The sequence below is a fragment of the Stenella coeruleoalba genome, assembly GCF_951394435.1.
Source record: "Stenella coeruleoalba genome assembly, chromosome: 9".
NCBI lineage: Eukaryota > Metazoa > Chordata > Mammalia > Artiodactyla > Delphinidae > Stenella > Stenella coeruleoalba.
Genome location: NC_137155.1, coordinates 81308036 through 81327278, shown reverse-complemented (window position 1 = coordinate 81327278; position 19243 = coordinate 81308036). Strand labels below are relative to the sequence as shown.

Below are 19243 nucleotides of genomic sequence, written 5' to 3'. Positions count from 1 at the left end.
TCTTGGCCATCTCCTTGGCATTCCATGCCGCAGCTGCGTCACTTCAATCTCCATCTCCACTGTCACGTGTCCTTCCTTCTCTGTCTGTGTCCTACCCTCTTCTAAGGAAGGCACAGGTCTTTGGGTTCAGACCCCACCCTAATCCAGTAGGATTTCATTTTAACCCATTACATCTGTGAAGACCCTATTTCCAGATAAGGTCACCTTCTGAGGTTCTAAAAGGACATGAATTCTGAGGGGACACTATTCATCCCGCTACACCCATCATTATGAAAACACCAGGAAAGACCATCCAAGCCAGCAATCCTCATGGGGTAGAATTGCAGCTCTTTAGGAATACCTGAAATTTGCCAGAGAAAAGATAACTGGTAAGTGAAAGCAAAATGGCAGTTCCACATATCAACAAAAGAACTCGATTCAGTAAGAACCAAAAGTTTCGCTCAGATTTTAAACGCATGAAAACAAGGACCACATAGCCTTTGAGCTCACAACCGCATGGCCTTAATTATGAAGCTGCAGCCCTAAGACACCACTTCAGTCGCCCAGCTGTAAAGAATTGGAGGGGACTTCCCTGGTAGTCCAGTGGTTAAGACCCTGCCTTCCAATGCAGGGGGTGCAGGTTCGATTCCTGGTCGGGGAGCTAAGATCCCACATGCCTCCTGGCCAAAAAACCAAAACATACAAAAAAGAAGCAATATTGTAACAAATTCAATAAAGACTTTATAAATGGTCCACATCAAGAAAGTCTTAAAAAAATAAAGAATTGGAGGAATTTCCACCTTAGAACCAAGAGACAATTGTGCATACTACCTTCTTGTACACCCACACGTTGTTCATGCCCTTGGGAAAGAAATACTCAAGCAACCGGAAATATGAGCCTCACTTTTTGGACACAGCAAAAGCAGAGGCCACAGAAAGAAACCCTTAAGAGCCTGTGCCTAAAAATTGGACTCACTACTTCTGAATGATGTCTTATTTTGCAAAAACACCAAACCCTTTTTCTTACTAGCAAAGTTATATGTGCTAACCCTATATAGACCCTTGTAAGATGAAACTACCGAATAAAAAAATATTGAGAGAAAAGATAGCAGGAGCTGGGTTTCCTTCCCAACTGAGCACATCTGGACAGTCTCACTTTACTCTCGTCCACACTGTAAGATATTCTATACACTATCATTGAGCCTAAGCTCAGAAGAATCTATTTGCTGTAAACCAGGAGGTATAGGAAGTTGGAAGATTTGCAATTCAGCACATTTTATAGGGTTTTTGGCACATAAGGGTTATTTTTAAAGCAGGAAAAAAAGCCTGTTCTCTCCCTACCCCCAAACACAGCTGAGCTGATTCAGCACAAATCTCCCCCTAAAATAAAATCCCAATTTGCAGAGAACAGGCATGGAAAGTTCCAGCCCCAAGGACGGCATTTCAGAATCCTCGTTGAAAAGATCAGGAGTGGGTGGCTTCACCACCCACTGACCAAAGACAAGCTGACCAAAAATCAGTTATAAATGTAAGGGCTTCACCAGAGCCTACGAGCGACTTGGGAGTCCAGGGAAGAGAAGTCTTTAAACAACGTGATGCCCAGTAGTAACCAAAGACAGGAGATCCTGAGGGTTCTGGTAGCTAATAAATCATTTCCCATGGGTGAGCATACAGAAGACATTTCCAGGAATGCAGTTTAAAGTTCCAGTTTCTTCATTTAACTAAGAGGTCCTTTCTGAAGAAGGCATTACAATATACACCATACAAATACCACATTTCGCCAAAGAGCTACATGCTCAGCTCAGCACCCTGATGGTCCCTAAAGCACAGAGGTACTCTGCATAATCTGCAGATAAAAAAACCAAAAACCCATCAAGAAGAGCTCTTAAGTGGCAGCAAGGCGAGCGCTACCTTGCTGAGAACAAGCCTCCAGAAACAGGCCATGCTACTGTCATTTCTGCTAATTACCTTCACCAGACAAGGGAGTTGATGAGTCAAGCCAAAGGGTCGAGGGCATCTACAATGACCCTTGTCTCCAGTACACACTGACACACTCCTGGCCCGTCTAAGTGGGAGAAGTCTTACTTGGAAAAGGCATGGTCAGAAAATACAAGCCATTCAAAATATCACTCGATTTGGTGAATACCTTCAAGCCATTTATTCAAAAAATTTACAGCCACATTGATGGTAACAGCTGGCACTGAGAAAGCAAGGACAAGCAACCTCCCATAAACCTGTCGATTTAAATCACAATGCATTCACAACCTTAGGGCCTGTTTTGATCATTAATGTAAAGGACTTTTCCATAGCGTGAGTGTATCACGTTAATATGAAGTGGAAAATGTGGAGATGACAAAGGAAATGTTTACAAAAACCAAACTAAAATACATTAGAGGTAATTAAGAACAAGAATCCCCAGACTGCCAGCTTTGTACTTAACACAGCGTATTAAGTAACACATGGCAAAAGTATTTTGAAGCAACAGGATAGCCGTGTGATATAGCCCGTGAGAAGAGTGAAAGAATCCTCCTCAGAAAAGCTCCATGACCTTGAAGAGCTCTCACCGGCTGAGTGGAGCACGGCTTCGGCTTCGGAAGGCTACACCGGGTATCTTCAGGGACCAGTCCTCAACCTGTGCTCCTCAACCTGGGCGCGGCCCTGGCCCAAGATAAAAAAGTGACCTGTCCTTCCCCTTCTCCCAGAAGCCTCACCTCTGCCGAGAGATTGAAGAGAAAGGACCATCAAGCTCCACGCTTGCTTAGCACAGGTACCTATGACCTCACATTGTCTGCGTAACTGAAGAACATGTAATCTGACACTGGTTTCTCTGAAGAACAATCTGATGAAACATCACTTCACCGGGACATCTCAAAGACTAATGAGATAATGTCTAGAGGGCTGAAGGCAATCAGAGGGCTGATCCACGGTGCTCTTACTACCTGCGGCTATCTGTAGACGAGGACGATGTGGCTGAAGAGGATCAACTTCTCACAGCAGGTAGAGTACATGTTATACACAAGAACTGGCGTATCCCAAAAAGCACCGTGACCCTGGCTATCTACCCATGATTCAGTACATACAACAGGAAAGTGGGCCTTTCCAGATGCCTTTAAATTCAAAATCATGATTAAAAGCATAGACATCTGGGGTAAGATACCTAATTCCTATGAGTTTCAGTTTCTATGCCTATGAAAATAGAAACGATACATACATCTTTCAGGGTGGAGGTGAAAATTAAGTAAAGTGAAAACAAAATTCAGTATTTTTCCATCAAGAAACAACTCAATAAATGACAGCTCTACTCTTTAGAATGAGCATTATATGAAGTGCCTTAAAAAACAGAAGTCTTTAGGTCATGCTACATATTGGAATAGCATGAAAATCACACATAGGCAGCCACCACCAAAGAACAAATGAGCCCTATCTTCCACAGCTGATTTAGACATTCAGAATATTTTATCCCATAGAAACAAGGCTGTTAACAGTGGTTGGGTTGCCGGCCCGGTTCATAAAGGCACATTAACCTAGAACAGAGATAGTATCATTTACATACAATACCAACCATTCTAGACAGATCAGGTTTACCATGAGTTCAGTTTTGAACCTGCTGGAACTGTAAATCCGGTACACATGGAAATCATTTCCACCCACCCCAAAGAGCCCCACGTCCCCAAAGGTACAACCCTCAAGTAAAACAGGTTTCCAAAAAAGAACAATCTAAAACAATATGAATTAGAAATAATTCCCTAATTCATAGCCCAATAACTTCCCAAATGTCTGCATTTATCAAGAAAATTACCAATTTTTAGTGCCTAAAGAGTCAACGTAGTTTACGGAACAAATTTTAATGGCATAAAAATCAAAGTCAGCCGTTGATTTACAAATGAGCCTCATCCCCCAAATTTACTTATATCAACAGAAACAGTGACAAAACCTTTAGGGAACAGACGAATTGGGGGATAGAGTTTCTGGAGATAGATGCTCGTCCAGGCTCTCCTATCTATTGCCAGGGCTGAAGCTTCATTGCTTCTTGCAATTTCATCTCATCGACCATTTTTGACCCTTCAATTGTCCAAACAAGTTACAACTTTGAACACAATGGTTCCCATGGTGATAGAAATTTTGCAATCAAGGGACAGGAGTTACAGTGATTCATATGTCATTTATAAATGCTGTATTAAACAGATTAAAAAATATTTAGAGATTTTATGAAATAGCTGGAGAAAATTCCCAGTGAAGATCCCAGCTATTATTACCTTATTCCACTGAGAGCAAAATGACTTAGGCACACAAACTCTTGCTTTCCTTGGGGTGACCGTCTCTAAACATTAAGAAAAAAAATGTACACAGAGAAAGAAACTACTCCTGCTATCAGAAGAGGACCTTAGCTCTGGTTCTCTTAGGAGGGCATCTCACCATTTTATACTCACTAAGGATGCCATTCTGGAAAATGAAGGGACATGTCGAAGTTACCAAGGATTCCATGCGTCCACTACACTGGGACCATGAAGAAACCCAGAAGAAATTAGCAAGACAGTTCTCTCCTCCATGCATATTCCTTAGTCATATTTTAGTGAAAGCACAGATGGAAGATGGTAAACAAGGGATGGGGAGGGCATTCTACCAGGCAGTATAGCAATGCAGACAGCTTCTGAAACACTTCCAGGATACGCACATAACCCACCTCTCCCTTAAACCAGATAACACACACACACACACACAAATATACACTCCAATACAAGCAGATACACATTTTGTGGAAGCTGGAACCAGGTGACACCCAAATCTGCACAAGGGGTTGATGGCAGTCAAATTAGTTGCGCACTGATTCACATATCTTGACCTCAGACCTGAGAAAGTCACGCAATGCTAGATTCTAAACGAAAGCAGTATTATTAAACAAAACCAAACCACATAATGCAACAGGCACCTGGAAAAACATGAATGACTAGTATTATCCTGGATTCTCATCCATGAGAGAGGAAAGGCAGATAATATTCCCAGTTCACAAATGCTAAAACCAAGGCTCAGAGAGGTGCCTGGTTACTTTAAGGCATTTAGCCAGAATTAAATCTCGGGAGTGAACCAAAGTGAATTTCCATAACTGAAATGGAGGCCACTGGATCTAACAAAGCACCTCACCACTTTACCTTCAATCCCAATGCTCTACAGTCTAGAAGCCCCTCCAAACTTCTTATTATAGACTCTCTGGGATGGTCAAATAATAGTCTGGGCAGAGAAGATGATTTTTACCTCCATTATCTTGTTTAAGCTGTGACAGGCTGTACTAATCAGCTTTCGTGCACAGGCACACACAGGCACACATGCTCTCTCTCGGTGCCTCTTAATCACCATGTGCTGCACTGAACAGCTGCAGAGGTCTGAAGGGAATTGGCAGAAATGCGTGATGATGTGCTAGCCACCCCCCTGAGGCAGCCACTGCCCTGTCTGCTCCCAGACTCCAAAGCACATGGGTGTTCGCTGTCACAACTGATGGGCCCAGAAGACAGGCAAGTGGTTTCAGGTGGTGAGTCAGGAAAAGCAGTTTGCATCAGGAATGTTCCAGTCCAGCAGAGCTTAGCTGCATCCTTCTCCCTAGGCAGGGATACAGTATTCATCGTTTACACAGTGTCACCGTGGGGGACAAAACTTGGGCTCAGCACAAATAGAATCCAATCAACTCTGATGCAGAGGAAACAGTAAATGAGTTTTCTCGCACCAAGAAGGAGCCTAATTGCTTAAGAATTGCCGCCATATCTGACACTGGAGGTCAGTTCTTTTATCCTGAGACAGAGGACTTTACAAAGGCCCAGCAGGCACATAGTGTTTGAAAGCAGAGGCCTGGGCTAACTTTCTAGAACCACTCAGCAGCTGCTACCCTGAGCTGTGATCTCTGCTCCTAGGGACGAAGCACAATCAGGGAAGGGCAATATTCAAACAAACCAGGTGGAAGCCAGAATACGCACCACACAACTGGCTGTGCACGAAGCAAATATGCGCGGCCACTCCTTTCAGTGTGGTTTTGGATGGATTTCAATAGAAATGAACACGTGCAGGGGGAATTCCTTGCTTGTCTCTATGCCATTGTTTATGAGTCAGTAAATTAGTGATATGGTATCAACTTGGTGAAACAGACGTCAGACATTCAATCAGATAACAAGAGATCTAGAAATTGAAAGAGGCTGAAAGCCATCATTTGCACTACACTTCATGAATGAATACAGCATTCTGTCAATGTTTTATACAATGACAAACGAGCCTATTTTCTCAAGGAATCTGAGGAGATAAATACTTGTTTTAGGGAATCCAGTTTGGTTTCTCTACCTCAAAATCAGCAATTTCATCTTTTGCCCAGCTTCAAAATCTCTTGCAATAATTTATCATTCTAGTAACTACGGTACTTTGACAAACCTCTCACAACTCCAAGCGTTTAGAAACCTGCATGTAGGTAAAGAATGCTAATATGGCTTCAACATGTCGAGGTCAGACTTAGAACCAAATGGCCTTACCTTTCTGAACCTATAATAAAAGTTGGCCCAAAACATAACATTTCCTGGAAGAATCCCCACCGACGGAAAGTAAGGAGAACACAAATCAGTCTTTCTCTGAACAGATTTCCCTCAATTACCGCAGGAATTATTCTATTTGTTTCCTCTGTTTACCCAAGACACAAAGAAATGTCCGGGATATGCAGGTTGGGGAGGTCAGGGAAAATCAGTGGAAGATCAGAGGCTCATTATCAGCTTCCCAGAACAACAAGTTCTGCAGCAGGTCATAGAACATTCTGCTCTAAGAACACAAGGAAATGCCCTCTGAGGGCCTCTGAGCCGCTGCACTACACCAGAAAGTCTCCCAACGAACCACCAGGAAACCACACCCTCTTTCATAAAAGGCAGGCTCCTATTCCAGAAGCCCTCTTCTCCTCAGAAACAGGGGAGTCAGAAAAAAAGCAGCCACTTTCTTTCATTAGCAAATCCCAAATCCCACAGCCCCAAGTGGCTGGAGAGAAGCAGAGAGCTACTCTGCTTTAATGGAAGTGGATGGAGCTCAGGGCAATATGCAATTACTGAGACTGGAATTGAGCCTGGACCCTGGAAAGAACATGCCGTGAGAGCCCTGGAAATCACACTGTGGTCAGGGCCCCAATTTTAAACTTCTCCCAAGGGATGCCACTTCCTGAGACAGAGGCACGCCTCTCTTCATATCAAAGTAATACTACTTAACTTGGTGGAGGAGAGTCATTTGCTGGTCTCTGGGATTTCATCACAAGAGCCCAGATTAAAACAACACCTAACCACTTGCAAATTATGTTTCTGCCATCACTTACCTTTTTCCCAATAAGCTTCTTTCGCAGAAATTCCCGGGCTTCAAACATATAGGGAATGTCATAGAGGGGACGCAGTTTCTTGTTCTTATCCTTAAAGCAAAATAAAATACCGCATCAGGAATGGGAAAACAAAGCAAAAACTGACACATGAACACAGCTAAGAGTGCGAGATAATGACAACACACCTGAAATATGCTCTAGCTCCCAGTATCACAAATATTGAATAATTGCTAGATATACAGTAAACGATTAACAAAGTATTTGGTTAAATGCTTTACAGGGAACAAGACCATCTTTTTCCAAATGACAGGCCCAAAAATAAGCAATGGAATGTTTACACAACTGGAAACAACCTAAATGTTCATCAACAGGGAAAGAGCTATATAAACTGCAGTATAGAAGCAGCTTACTGAGTATTAGCGTCCTTCTAATATTTACAGATATACTATAAATCTCATTCTATTACTCTGTAAGCCTTTATTAAGCACCTACCAACTATTAGCCTCAGACAAAGCACTATGTAAATGTATGTTATACTCTTGGATGTAAAATCCTTGTAACCTAACAATAACAGAAGAAATCCTGCAGATATGAAGTAACACAAAGCAGTTCTGAATAAGTGCTAAATTATGTGATATAGACTAGGGACTAAGTGCTATTAGAATTCATGGAACTAGAAAGAAGTAATCAGGAGATGTTTCATTGACAAGGTGGGACTTAACATGAGTTTGCAGGATAGGAAAAAACTAGAAAGAAAATTAGAGTTGGGGGGAAAAAAGACAAGCAAAAGGAGGGAGGCAGGAATAAACAGTATTTCAGCACACAAATACACAGCCAATCCCTTCATTATTTCTTGGGGCCCAGACTTCCCCCAAAAGAGGGGCTCTGAGCAGTATAACTGAGATGATGAGAGAGGGTCTGGATGAAGGCAACAGAACTGGGAATTGACAGGAACTTAAAAGCTAGGAGAATCTCTTTAAAAAATAAATTAATAGGTGACTGACAAGGGAGTGGATAGAGGGGATAAAAGCAAAGGAACCCGAGAAGTTTGCAGTCAGGGGGAGGACAGCGTATGGAGGACTAGAGCTTGTGTACAAGAAATTGGGAGATGTTGGCTAAATTGGTTGGTATGATTAATGTCTCTCCCGCTAGCTCCTAAGTTGCATGAAAACAGAGACCCTGTCCTTTTCTGTTGTCCTTTGTGATCCCAGACCCAAGTATACAGTACTCCCTCATAGTATAAACTCAAATACTTGGATGTACTACCACAAAAGAAAAATGCAGAATAATATACAAGAGCAAGTATGCTAGAAGGACAGGACTGCATGAACAGATATTTGGGGGGGGGGGGGGGGAATCAGAAAAAAAGGAGAAAATTAAGCCATAACCCCTAACCTAGATGCACACCATTGCTTCCCCATCCTGTATGATTAGCCCACCTGGCCTCAACTTTGCTTTGCCATCTTTTACACACCTGACACAAGATCTCTATATAATTCATTCTATACTTAAAGTATTCAAATTATGTTTTCTTAAACAGCCAACTACTCTCAAATAAAGAACATTTATCATTTTAATACCCCCATATTTAAAGTAATACTAATGACAATTCTGAGGTCAAGGGCATCGAAATAGAGGTTTCCTCCTAGACCCAAAGCAAGCCTTGGTGTCCAAAACACATCATTTAAACATTTCAATTCACTGATATCACCAAGAATGTGCATAATTATTTGAGTTCAAGCTTCACATTCACCATCCACCTGTCTTCTAATTTCTCTGGCTTAAAAAAAATAAATAAAGGCAGCAGCACCATTCTCATGCTCTTCAAAGAACTTAAGGCACCTTTAGAACTGAAGGTGAATCTTTATCCTTTCTCAGAGTTGATGCGTGGGAATCTCCACACTCTGAACAGGAGCAACTGGGATTTCCAAACTCTGATCAAAGTCATGGGGAACCATGATCACTGCCTAATAAGTGAAGTACGGCCCGAAACATGAAAATCTTTAAAGAAATAACAAAGTTTTCCTTAACAAGGAAAATGGGACAAATAAGAGCTGCCTGGCTAGAGGGAGTGCTGGCCAACATAAGGGCAGATGTATAGGATTATGGATATTTTATAAGCATCCAGGCAGCCAGATGAAAATAGTGGGTCACTATTGAGGAGCCCTACAATAGTTATAATGACACTAATGATAGTGTAAGAATGCCTGCTAGACAGAAGATGCTAGGTGCCAGTAATGGACAGGATTTTTAATAAAGACAAATATCAACGGTTACCAGAATCAGCCATCAGGAATAAGGAAGTCCCAATGTATTCATATTCCCCTAGCAATACAGGGCAATCTATTCACAGAGAGGAGCTGTGTGATTCACTAAGTGAACAATGTTTTTTTAAATGAATTGAACAAAATACTTGACATTTCCCTTACACAGCCTTATGATGTGCCACAGAACCTGATATCAGAACCTTACCCTATTTATTCTGAAACACCACAGAGGTTTAAGGCAATGTCACTTGTTTGGAACTCCAAAACAAGGAATGGTAAGAAATAGTTTCAATAGGCATTCAGATGAAGATCATGGGATGAGATACAGCTAAATGTGTGAACACGGCAGTGTGAACAAGAAAGATGCTCGACAGGACTGGGCCAAGCCAAGATACTCTCAAAAGAAGGAAAGAAAATAAATAGTATACCAAACATTCCGACAGAAAAACAGGGTGACTTGAGTCTGATTATATGTCTCTCATGAAGCTCGGAAAGAACTAATAGCACGAGCAGAAAACAAGATACCACAAGTGAAAACAGAGTCATTTTGTTACTCTAACCCTGAAGATCTAGTAGCTATTGACATGTGCAAACACCTTACAAGAGAGATATTAGAAGTCCCTAAGAAACTACAAAATAAAAGCAATTCCTGCAAATTACCAGGTACATAAAAGCCTTTGAAATCTCTAAGAGGCAACTGAGGTATGGAATGTATTCTGAGAAAACAAGACTTTAGCTGAATCTTGCCTGCTAAAAAGGACTACCTAGTTTAGATTCTAATCTACATGGAAATACTTTAAAACTAAAAATAGAAAAGAATGCTTGATTTATCTGGTGGGCGGATAATACACAAACCAATATGTGCTGTAATCACTGTTCATCCTGAGAAGTGACATTGTATGTAGGCCCTGCAATGACTCACTTTAGAGATAACTTCAATCATCTTTACCTCTCCTTGGTTTGGGAAGGAGGCCCAATCTCAGCATCTAAAAGGCATGCCTGGCTTTTTATTTATTTATTTTTTTGAACAGGAGCTTATCATGCCAAAATGAGGTCTCTGTTTAATGCTCATCTGGAGGGAATGGAAGGGACTCCTAATCAAGGTCTTATTCTCAACTCCGTTTCAGGCCAAATTTAATCTAGCCCATCTAGCAGCCAAAAAACTGTAGCCAAAAAATTTACTGGACCCTAGGATCCTGCAGGATTTCTTAAAACAAGGCTGAATAAACACAAACTATGAAAACATTGATGAATGTGGCTTCACTAAAATTTTAAACAGTTCTTTACTGAAAAAGCATCATGAACAAACTGACAGGCCAAAGCACAGACTCAGTAGCTGATAAGTGAAACAAGATAAAGACAAGGCAGAACAGGATAAGAGAGAACTGGAGCACTGAGCCACAGCTGTAAACTTCTCAGTGAGGCCTACCCTGATCACATTATATTTCAGCAAAGACTCAAAGGAGGTATGGGATGTAGTCATCTAGAGACAAGCAGAGAGGACAGCCAATGCAAAAGCCTTGAGTTAGGAGATAACTGGTGGGTTCAAGGAACAGCAGAGACATCACTGTGGCTACAGCTGAGTTCCAGAGGGGAGAACAACAGACAAAGTCACACATCTGACTTAACATCTGAAGGAATTACTTTGGTCAATGTGCTGAGAACAGACACCACAGCAAGGAAGAGAGAGAACAAAGGGAGACTAATTAGGAGATTATGGCATTAATCTGGGTGGGAAATGATGTTAGATTACATCAAGGAAGAGCAGTGAAGGGGTAAGAAGTGGTCAGAATCTGGGAATATTCTGAAAGTAGATAGATGAAATGTGAGATGAGAAAACAGGGAGAAATCAAGCATGACTCCAAGGTTTTTTTTATCTGAGCAAATGGAATAATAGGTGGGGTCATCACCTGAGATGAGGAAGACCACAGGTAGAGGCAGGTGGGTGAGATCAGGAGTTTGGTTACAGGCCTGCTAAACTCTCAAGTGGAGGTTTTGAGTAGGCAGTGTGGAGTTTGGAAGAAAGCTCTGAGCTGGTAATTTACATTTGGGAGTGGTGGGCATATAGGTGGTATTTAAACCTACGAGATTGAAAAGGACAGAGGACTGAGGCATTATAACATTGAAAGGTAAGGAATAAGAGACGGAATGTATAAAAGGAGACTGAGAAGGAGCAATCAGTGATCTCAGCAGGAGGAAACAACCAATGTTATGTCCTGGAAGCCAAGGAAAGAAAGTGAATTGAGGAGGGAAAGACCAACTGTGTCCAACGCACAAGGCAAGGTGAATGAGCTGAGGACTAAGATCCGCTTGTTGGATCAAGCTAAGTGAGGGTTGGCCGTAACTTGGCAACATTAATTTTGGTGGAGCAGTAGGGGCAAGAGCCTGACTGGAACTAGGAACAGGAAGAGGAGAAGTGGAGAAAGTGAGTACATACGATACTTCAGAAAGTTCTGCTACAAAATACCAAGAGATTATGTGGCAGCTGGCAGAGGAAGCAAGGTGAAGAGAAGGGGCTTTGGTTTTTGGTTTCAGAGGGGTGAAATAAAAGGCAAAGGTCCTGTGGAAAGCAAATAAGTGCTAATGCAGACGGAAGAGGACAGAACTGTTAATGCATAGGTGAGGAGGGGGTGGCTTTCCATAGGAGCGCCAATAATTCACCTTTAGGTGTGTGGATGCAGGTACTGTTAGGTGGGTACACGTGGTAGTGAGTTGCTGGAAGTTCTCTCGTTACTTTGATTTACTCAGTAAAGGAAGGAAGAACAAATCAGTAAGAGAAACTATCTAAGAGAAAAATTGGCCAAGAGGTACGAACAGGCATTTCACAAAAGAACTGCAGCTGGACATCAAGTGTATAAAAAAAGGTATCACTTCATTAATAATCAGGGCAATGTAAGCTGAGATACTATAGGACATCCAATATATTGTCAAATTTTAAAAATGAGGATGAGGGGAAATAGGTGTGCTGTAACCACCGATGGGAATATAAAATGGTTCAAACACTGTGGCACGTTCACATGGTGCTACTCGGCATCATCTGGTTAAGGCTGAAGATATGCATCACTATACCTAGGCAATTCTACTTACAGGAGGGTATATACCCCAGAGAGGTCTCACTCATGCAAGACAAGGACCACAATGCTCATGGTAACCATGTAAAATTTACGGTCGGCTCTGTACAGTCATAGAGCAGAACAGAGAGCAGTGAGTCTGAGAGCAATGCAATAAATGAACAAATCTGAAAAACAACACTGAGCAGGAAAACAAGCTGTAGAATGATAATGATTTAAACACAGACTAAAAAAAGACACAAGCAACACTATTCCTAGAGCTATGTAAATAGCCAAAGTATAAAAATACCTAGAAACGAAAGTCAATGGTTAGTTAACTGATGCAGGATGGGCAAAGAAAGAAACAGAATGGGAAAGAAATGGGGTCAAGGATGAGTCCACAGGGACTTTCAACTTCATCTGCAAGCTTGTCTCTTTAAAAGAGGATCTGAAGCAAATGTGGTACAATAAGAAATGTTTGTTCTGTACCATTCTATAACGTTGGGGTTTTTTAAATCAAAAAAATGTTTAGGGATAGGAAACCCCCAAACCTTGTTTGGCCAACCTTTCCCTTGGCTCACAATGTCTCATACTTTTATTTCTCTCAGAGGCAAAATAACCTGCCATTCTTTTCCTCACAAGAAATGCATGAAATTCCTTTTTCCTTCCCTCAAAATGATTTTCTTTCATAGATGTATCTTTCCATGAAGCAGAAGGGAATAATTTAACTACCAACATGCTCTCAAATAACCAGGGTCAAAAACAAGTTTGATTTTTTTTTTTAAAGGAGGCTTGAAATATATTAAAAGTAGCCAAGCAGAATTATACTCTACAGAGATCTTAAAACAGACTGCTGAATTAAAATAAGAACAGACACAATCAGATTTAAATGGATAAAATTTCAAACAGTAAATGGACCAGTCCCAGTTGCCCTGCCACACAAGCTATGTTAATAAACAAAGCCTTCAATTTCCATCTGAATTATAGACTTAAAATAGGAACATTACCACATGCCCTGGGCATATTTACAATCAAGGACTGTTCAAGTCCCTTGGCAGCCAGGAGACACAATCCACGGGGATATCCACTATTTATTATCCTTAACATACACAATAGCACATTTTTATAAAAGGCAGATCTAACTAGATAGAAATCTATAGTCAGCAGCTGGGGAAAGGTTCAAAATCGTAACCACCTTGGCCAAATGGAAGATATCTTGCACCACTATACCTATAGGACCACACACAGAAGATTCATATACCCAAACACTCCCCAGGAGTTGTTTCAAAGAAAAAGACACTTTCCCTTTATTTCCCAATTAGCTCTTATTTCTTCCTCCTAAAAACCTCTCTCTTAAAGGTAAATAGGGTCTATTAAAGAGACAAGGTCTGGGAAAGTCCCAAATTCACAACAATGAAATATACTTCAGACATATCTCCAAGGAGGCAAAGGAGAACGGTAAATAAAAACAAATCAAATTGAAAAAATATTTTTTTAAACCTGAGATGTGATTATAAAAATTCACAAGTGTGGGCTTCCCTGGTGGCGCAGTGGTTGAGGGTCCGCCTGCCGATGCAGGGGACACGGGTTCAGGCCCCGGTCCAGGAGCATCCCACATGCCACGGAGCGGCTGGGCCCGTGAGCCATGGCCGCTGAGCCTGCGCGTCTGGAGCCTGTGCTCCACAACGGGAGAGGCCGCAACAGTGAGAGGCCCGCGTACCGTAAAAAAGAAAAGAAAAGAAAAGAATTCACAAGTGTGAGAATGGAAGAGGGCTGGACTTTGAACCCTGTGCTTATGCAAGATACTTGGCCCCTGAAGTGCCTTGCTGCTTTTATAGAACCCTTAGTTTACTACACTTCTCTCATACTCTGCGGACCCACTGTTTCTACAACCGCCCACTCTTCATCAGACCTAGGGAAACACTCGGGTCTGCTTCTTAGAGTGTTCAGTCCATTATGAAATGGATTATGATCCCCAATTACAGCAAGGAAAGTGAGGCTTACAGTTAAGTAACGTGCCTCACTTCTTGTTAACAAGCAGAGCAGGGATTCTGATCCCAGCTATCCCAGGGGCTGAAGCGGGGGGGTGGGGGGGGGGGGCGGGCGGTTGGGTGCCCGCGGCGGGTGGCAGACACTACCCCCTCCTGGCTTCCTAGTGCCAAAAGGCAGTCATCTCCTGTCAGCAGTCGTCAGGTTTAGTGTGGGAGCTTGTAAACATGCAGACTTTCGGGCCACATCAGGTATTCTGATTCTGCAGGTCTGGGGTCATGTCCCCAATTCTGTATTTTTAATAAGTAGCGAGCAGGACTGTGGGCCACACTTTGAGAAACGCTGTGGAGCGCCTTTTGAGCACTTTGGACCCACTTAAACCAACGGAAATAGAAGAAAAGGGACTCCAAAGGTTTAAAGAGTCACAAAGCAACACAGAGGAGCTTGATAAACATCAAAGTGGCTAAATAAGTAGGCAAGTAAGTAAATACCTGGGGAACTCTCTTTCTGCACATGTAGCTGGAGGTAACTTGAAATACTCCTTAAAAGTCTTTACAGCTAAGACAATTGGGAACATTCTAGTAACGGTGGGAAAACAAGATTACCAAATATTTCTCTACCTGCCCATGCCAGGGAACAGCAGGACAGGCACACCCTCCCCTCACCCCCCCACCCCTAGACACCAGTGGTCTAGACCTACACTAGCCACAGTGACAGCAGAGGAAGTGGCAAGCCCTAGAAATTACCAATCTTCTGGCAACTTGCCAGGAGGAGCCGGGTTCTGCAGTATCCAAAGAGGGAAAGAAGGAAAGCAGATTTCGGCAGCCTCACGTCCTTGAAGGGACTCGTCTGTCATCTACGGTGTATAGTGCAGGATTACGTTCCAAAGGAACTCGCTCTTCCCCAAATCAAAGTACCTTTTCAAGACCATCATGCAAGTGGGAAAGTATCTGTCTCTGGAGATTGTTCTCCTACTCAATTACATCAGCCAACTAAGAGCACTTGCAGAAGTTCTTGCTATTTACTGCTCAGATGCAGTGAGGACGGGCGAGGAAGGGGACAGCAGGAGGAGGCCAAACATTAGGTCTTTTCACCCCCCCAAGACCCTGGGTCAAGACTTTAAAGAATACTTTTAAGGCTCTAAGGGCTCCAAAACCATTATCCAAGGCACCACATGGGGTGCCTGCACTTAGCTACAAATTCTTCTGCAGGCATAGGGTCTGCCCCTCACAGATCTCAAGGCAAAAGAAGGTGAAGGCTCCCAAGTAAGAAGCGATGCAACCAGCAGCAAATGGGCTCCAAGCCCAAGAAGAAAAGGGAAAGTGAGAAAGCCCTCAGGGCCCCACCTCATCTTCTTTTCCCAGCGCGGGGACAAAAACTCTCCCCGACCCAGTGCTCTGAAAATAAAGATCCGCTCCAAGGGTGAGTGAAGCCTGTGCCACCTTTCCTGGAGGAATGGTGAGGATGCGGCCGGTGAAGAGTGGGATAATGAGACAAAAAGGGCATCGAATCCTTGAAGAGAACAAAGCTCAAGTTCAGCACTCCCGAAGTTAGACAAAAAGAGCCGTCCTGGACATGAAATCAAACATTCCTCAAGCATTTGATGGCAACAAATGATCAAGAGTAAGTGGGCAGCTTGCTGTCATCCAGAGAACAGAGGCCTAGGTTCTCGACAATGATTCTGGCACCAGCAGCTCCTGCCTGCCAGCTTGCCTCAGTTTCCTTCCAAGAATCAGCAAGTTAAGAATTACCTGCCATTATATTAATACATAACTTCGCAGTGAAAACCCATGCAAAAAATGACTTGAAAATCCTGTAAAAATCAGGAAGGGACTAAATATATTAGTGCAAAATCAGGCAACTCTTAAGTTTACATTCCAGGACTATTTCAGGTAATATGAACCCCATGGGGAAAAAACAGATCTACATGTGTTACTAAGAAACAAAGCTACTTAGCTAAGTTTTACAACATCTAATATGGATGTTAACGAGAGCTAAAATATCAAGAGACAGAAGAGATAAACCGAAGTTACAGCACTAATCACTTTCTGCCTCAAGTTACTATCATTTAATTACTTCTTGTAGGTCTTACCTTTCCTACCAGCCCACAGGAGGGAGTATTTGTGAGAGGAAAAAAGAGCTTAATAATAACTGTGAAGTGCCTAGTATAGTGCCATGTTCACAGAAAATGCCAACACGCAGAGAGAATAAAACGGGGAATGCAAAAAGCCCTAGCTAAAAGATTTTTTTTTTTAACTCAAACTGCACTTCTGATTAGGGGAATAAGTGGAACTGGTCAGTATATAAAAAGAACTTTCAAAGAGATGGAGGAGGCAACATCACTGTGGATCCATATCACATTAGTAATGAATGTCTCATACAGCACCAGGTGAATGTGAACTATTTCTAATATCTCTACCTTATGGCAACTTTCACCAGACATGATTCTATACTACACAAAGGTAAGTATATTCCTGAATAATGATTAAAAAGATTCTAGACTAGATATCTCACTGTACAACCATAAAATCTAGGCTCTTTGTAAGCAGTGATGCAAAAGCAGTACTCCTGGCAGTTTCAATGTGTTATGTTAGAAAAAAAACCCAATTTTACAATATCTAAATAATTAGTGTTTTCTTTTGACCTGGCCAAAACTTTAAGGCAATCCTCTTCTCGCTACAAATTTGACGTAATGAATTCAATTACTTGTGACCTTTGAAGTAACACACTCGCAAATCTATTAGCTAATAGTTATCCTTACCGAACATATATAATAATTCAAGTAAAGCTGAACTGATACTGTTAAAAAAAAAATCAAGTTTGAGAGTTCAACGCTAAATAAAATGATAGCAAGCTACAATATAAAAAGGGATAATTCCATTAATGTGGACTCCAAAGTACCAGCATCCCACCTCCCTAAAAAATTCACGAATTTGAGATGATACTAAGCCTAAATTGCCGGGGTAGTATTTTTTGTGGTTAAGATGGAAGAAAAGGATAGTGAAAGATTGTGCAGCCCTTCCTTTGTCCTCAAAAGGCTGGTCTGTGACAATACTAAGAGGTGTGAAGTTTTGCTGAATGACGCACCCTTCACATGCTGCTCAAATGAGCAAACGAAGCTGAGAAGAAATAAAAATAGTGTCTCTCTATTAAGGCCTCTTTCTACAGAGCTAATAGTTCTGAAGATTCGTGCAAACGCGAATTAATGTTAACATGGGAAACACCTTCATTGGGAAGAACACAAAAAAATCTACAAATAAGAAACCAGAATTTAAAAGCAGAAGGGAAAATGGGGGTCTTCAAGGACGAGAGCAGGCCTGGGGGTCTGCAGGGTCATGGAAAGTCACAGGGACTGGCATATCTCAACTGGCTCTGCCCCTCTGCAACTTCTTTCCTTTTCACTGGAAGCTCATAATTAACCAGTTGGCCCCAAATCTTGTTTTCTAGTAATGGAGAAATCGTCTCCCACATTTCTCACCCTTCATCCCCAGGCTAAAAATGGAGATCCAGTGCCCTCAGAAGAGACAACTCCGTTACTTAAAGTACAGGCTGCAAGCCAGATGAAATCCATCCAGCACGGTGACGTGCCACCGGCCCTCCCACAGTTCTAGAAGAGGAGGAAGGCTCCGGAGGAAAAGAAAACAAACCTCTTGCAATAGGAAGGTAATTTTCTCTGTAACAGACAGCAGGCTCGGGTGAGCCCATTCAGAAAAGAATACCATTTTGTTAGAGAAATGCTTCTTTGTGAATGCCTTCCCTTCTCCACCGTATTAAAAAATAATAATTATTATTAAAAGTTTCTTCCTGGAACAACACAGAAGGGAAAATGATGCTGGGTGTGACACCATTATTTAGCTGGTGCCAGTGGAACCTCCAATTGAGCCAGATTTCCAGTCAAATTTGAGCAATAAATCGTGGTGCATTTCAGAAGCACAGGACTGAATTATGTAAGCGCACAGCTTAGGCCTCCCTTTAGACACTGAGATCCTGCCTTGCCAGCTACATCACTCCAAGGTCTAAATCAGGCTGCCAGGTCTACTGCCACATATTTTATCTACAAAATTTAAAGTACTCTCAGCCTGTGTTTAAATACTCAGCAAAACGGGGCCTGTACTTTCTTAGGACAGATATCATTCTAACCCTACAAAGATGACTCTTGTACTGTACAGTCTGTCATCAATCAGAAAAATATAGCATCTATCGCCAACTACCACCATGAAGAAGTATGGGCAAATGAAATTACCAGAATTGTGAACAGCACAGACATTCAGAGGCAGCACCCAGGTGGCAAGGCAACGTCATTATACATACATGGCGTGGCTTGGCTGACGGCAGAAACGGACCTTGACAAGGCTGAATCCAGACCCGGTGGAGGCTGCTCCCGGGAAAGAGACTAGCCCTCCACCCACATGAAAGAAACATACTCAGGAATGTGTTTTGTGACAGTTGTTGGCACCTAGTGAACAAGCAGACAAGTGACCAGATCTCCAGAACAGCCAGGTAAAGTTCAGAGGCAGGAGGCGTGAGCAGGGGGCATCTCGCCCTGCACCAGTGGGTGGTACCCACAGCTCTTCATCTCTGTGAGGAAGGACAGGGTACCTGAGACCAGGGCCTCGGTCTGTGACAAGGCA

The 19243-nt window shown here is 42.3% G+C and overlaps 1 protein-coding gene across 1 annotated transcript in view; it reads right to left on the bottom strand.

The window, feature by feature from the left end:
* The window catches only part of SND1 (staphylococcal nuclease and tudor domain containing 1), a 417706-nt gene that overhangs the window by 254392 nt on the left and 144071 nt on the right, over positions 1–19243 (bottom strand). The window contains exon 11 of the mRNA XM_079932265.1: positions 7307–7396. Coding sequence (XP_079788391.1) covers positions 7307–7396 — 90 coding nt within the window. The remainder of the gene's footprint in view (positions 1–7306; positions 7397–19243) is intronic.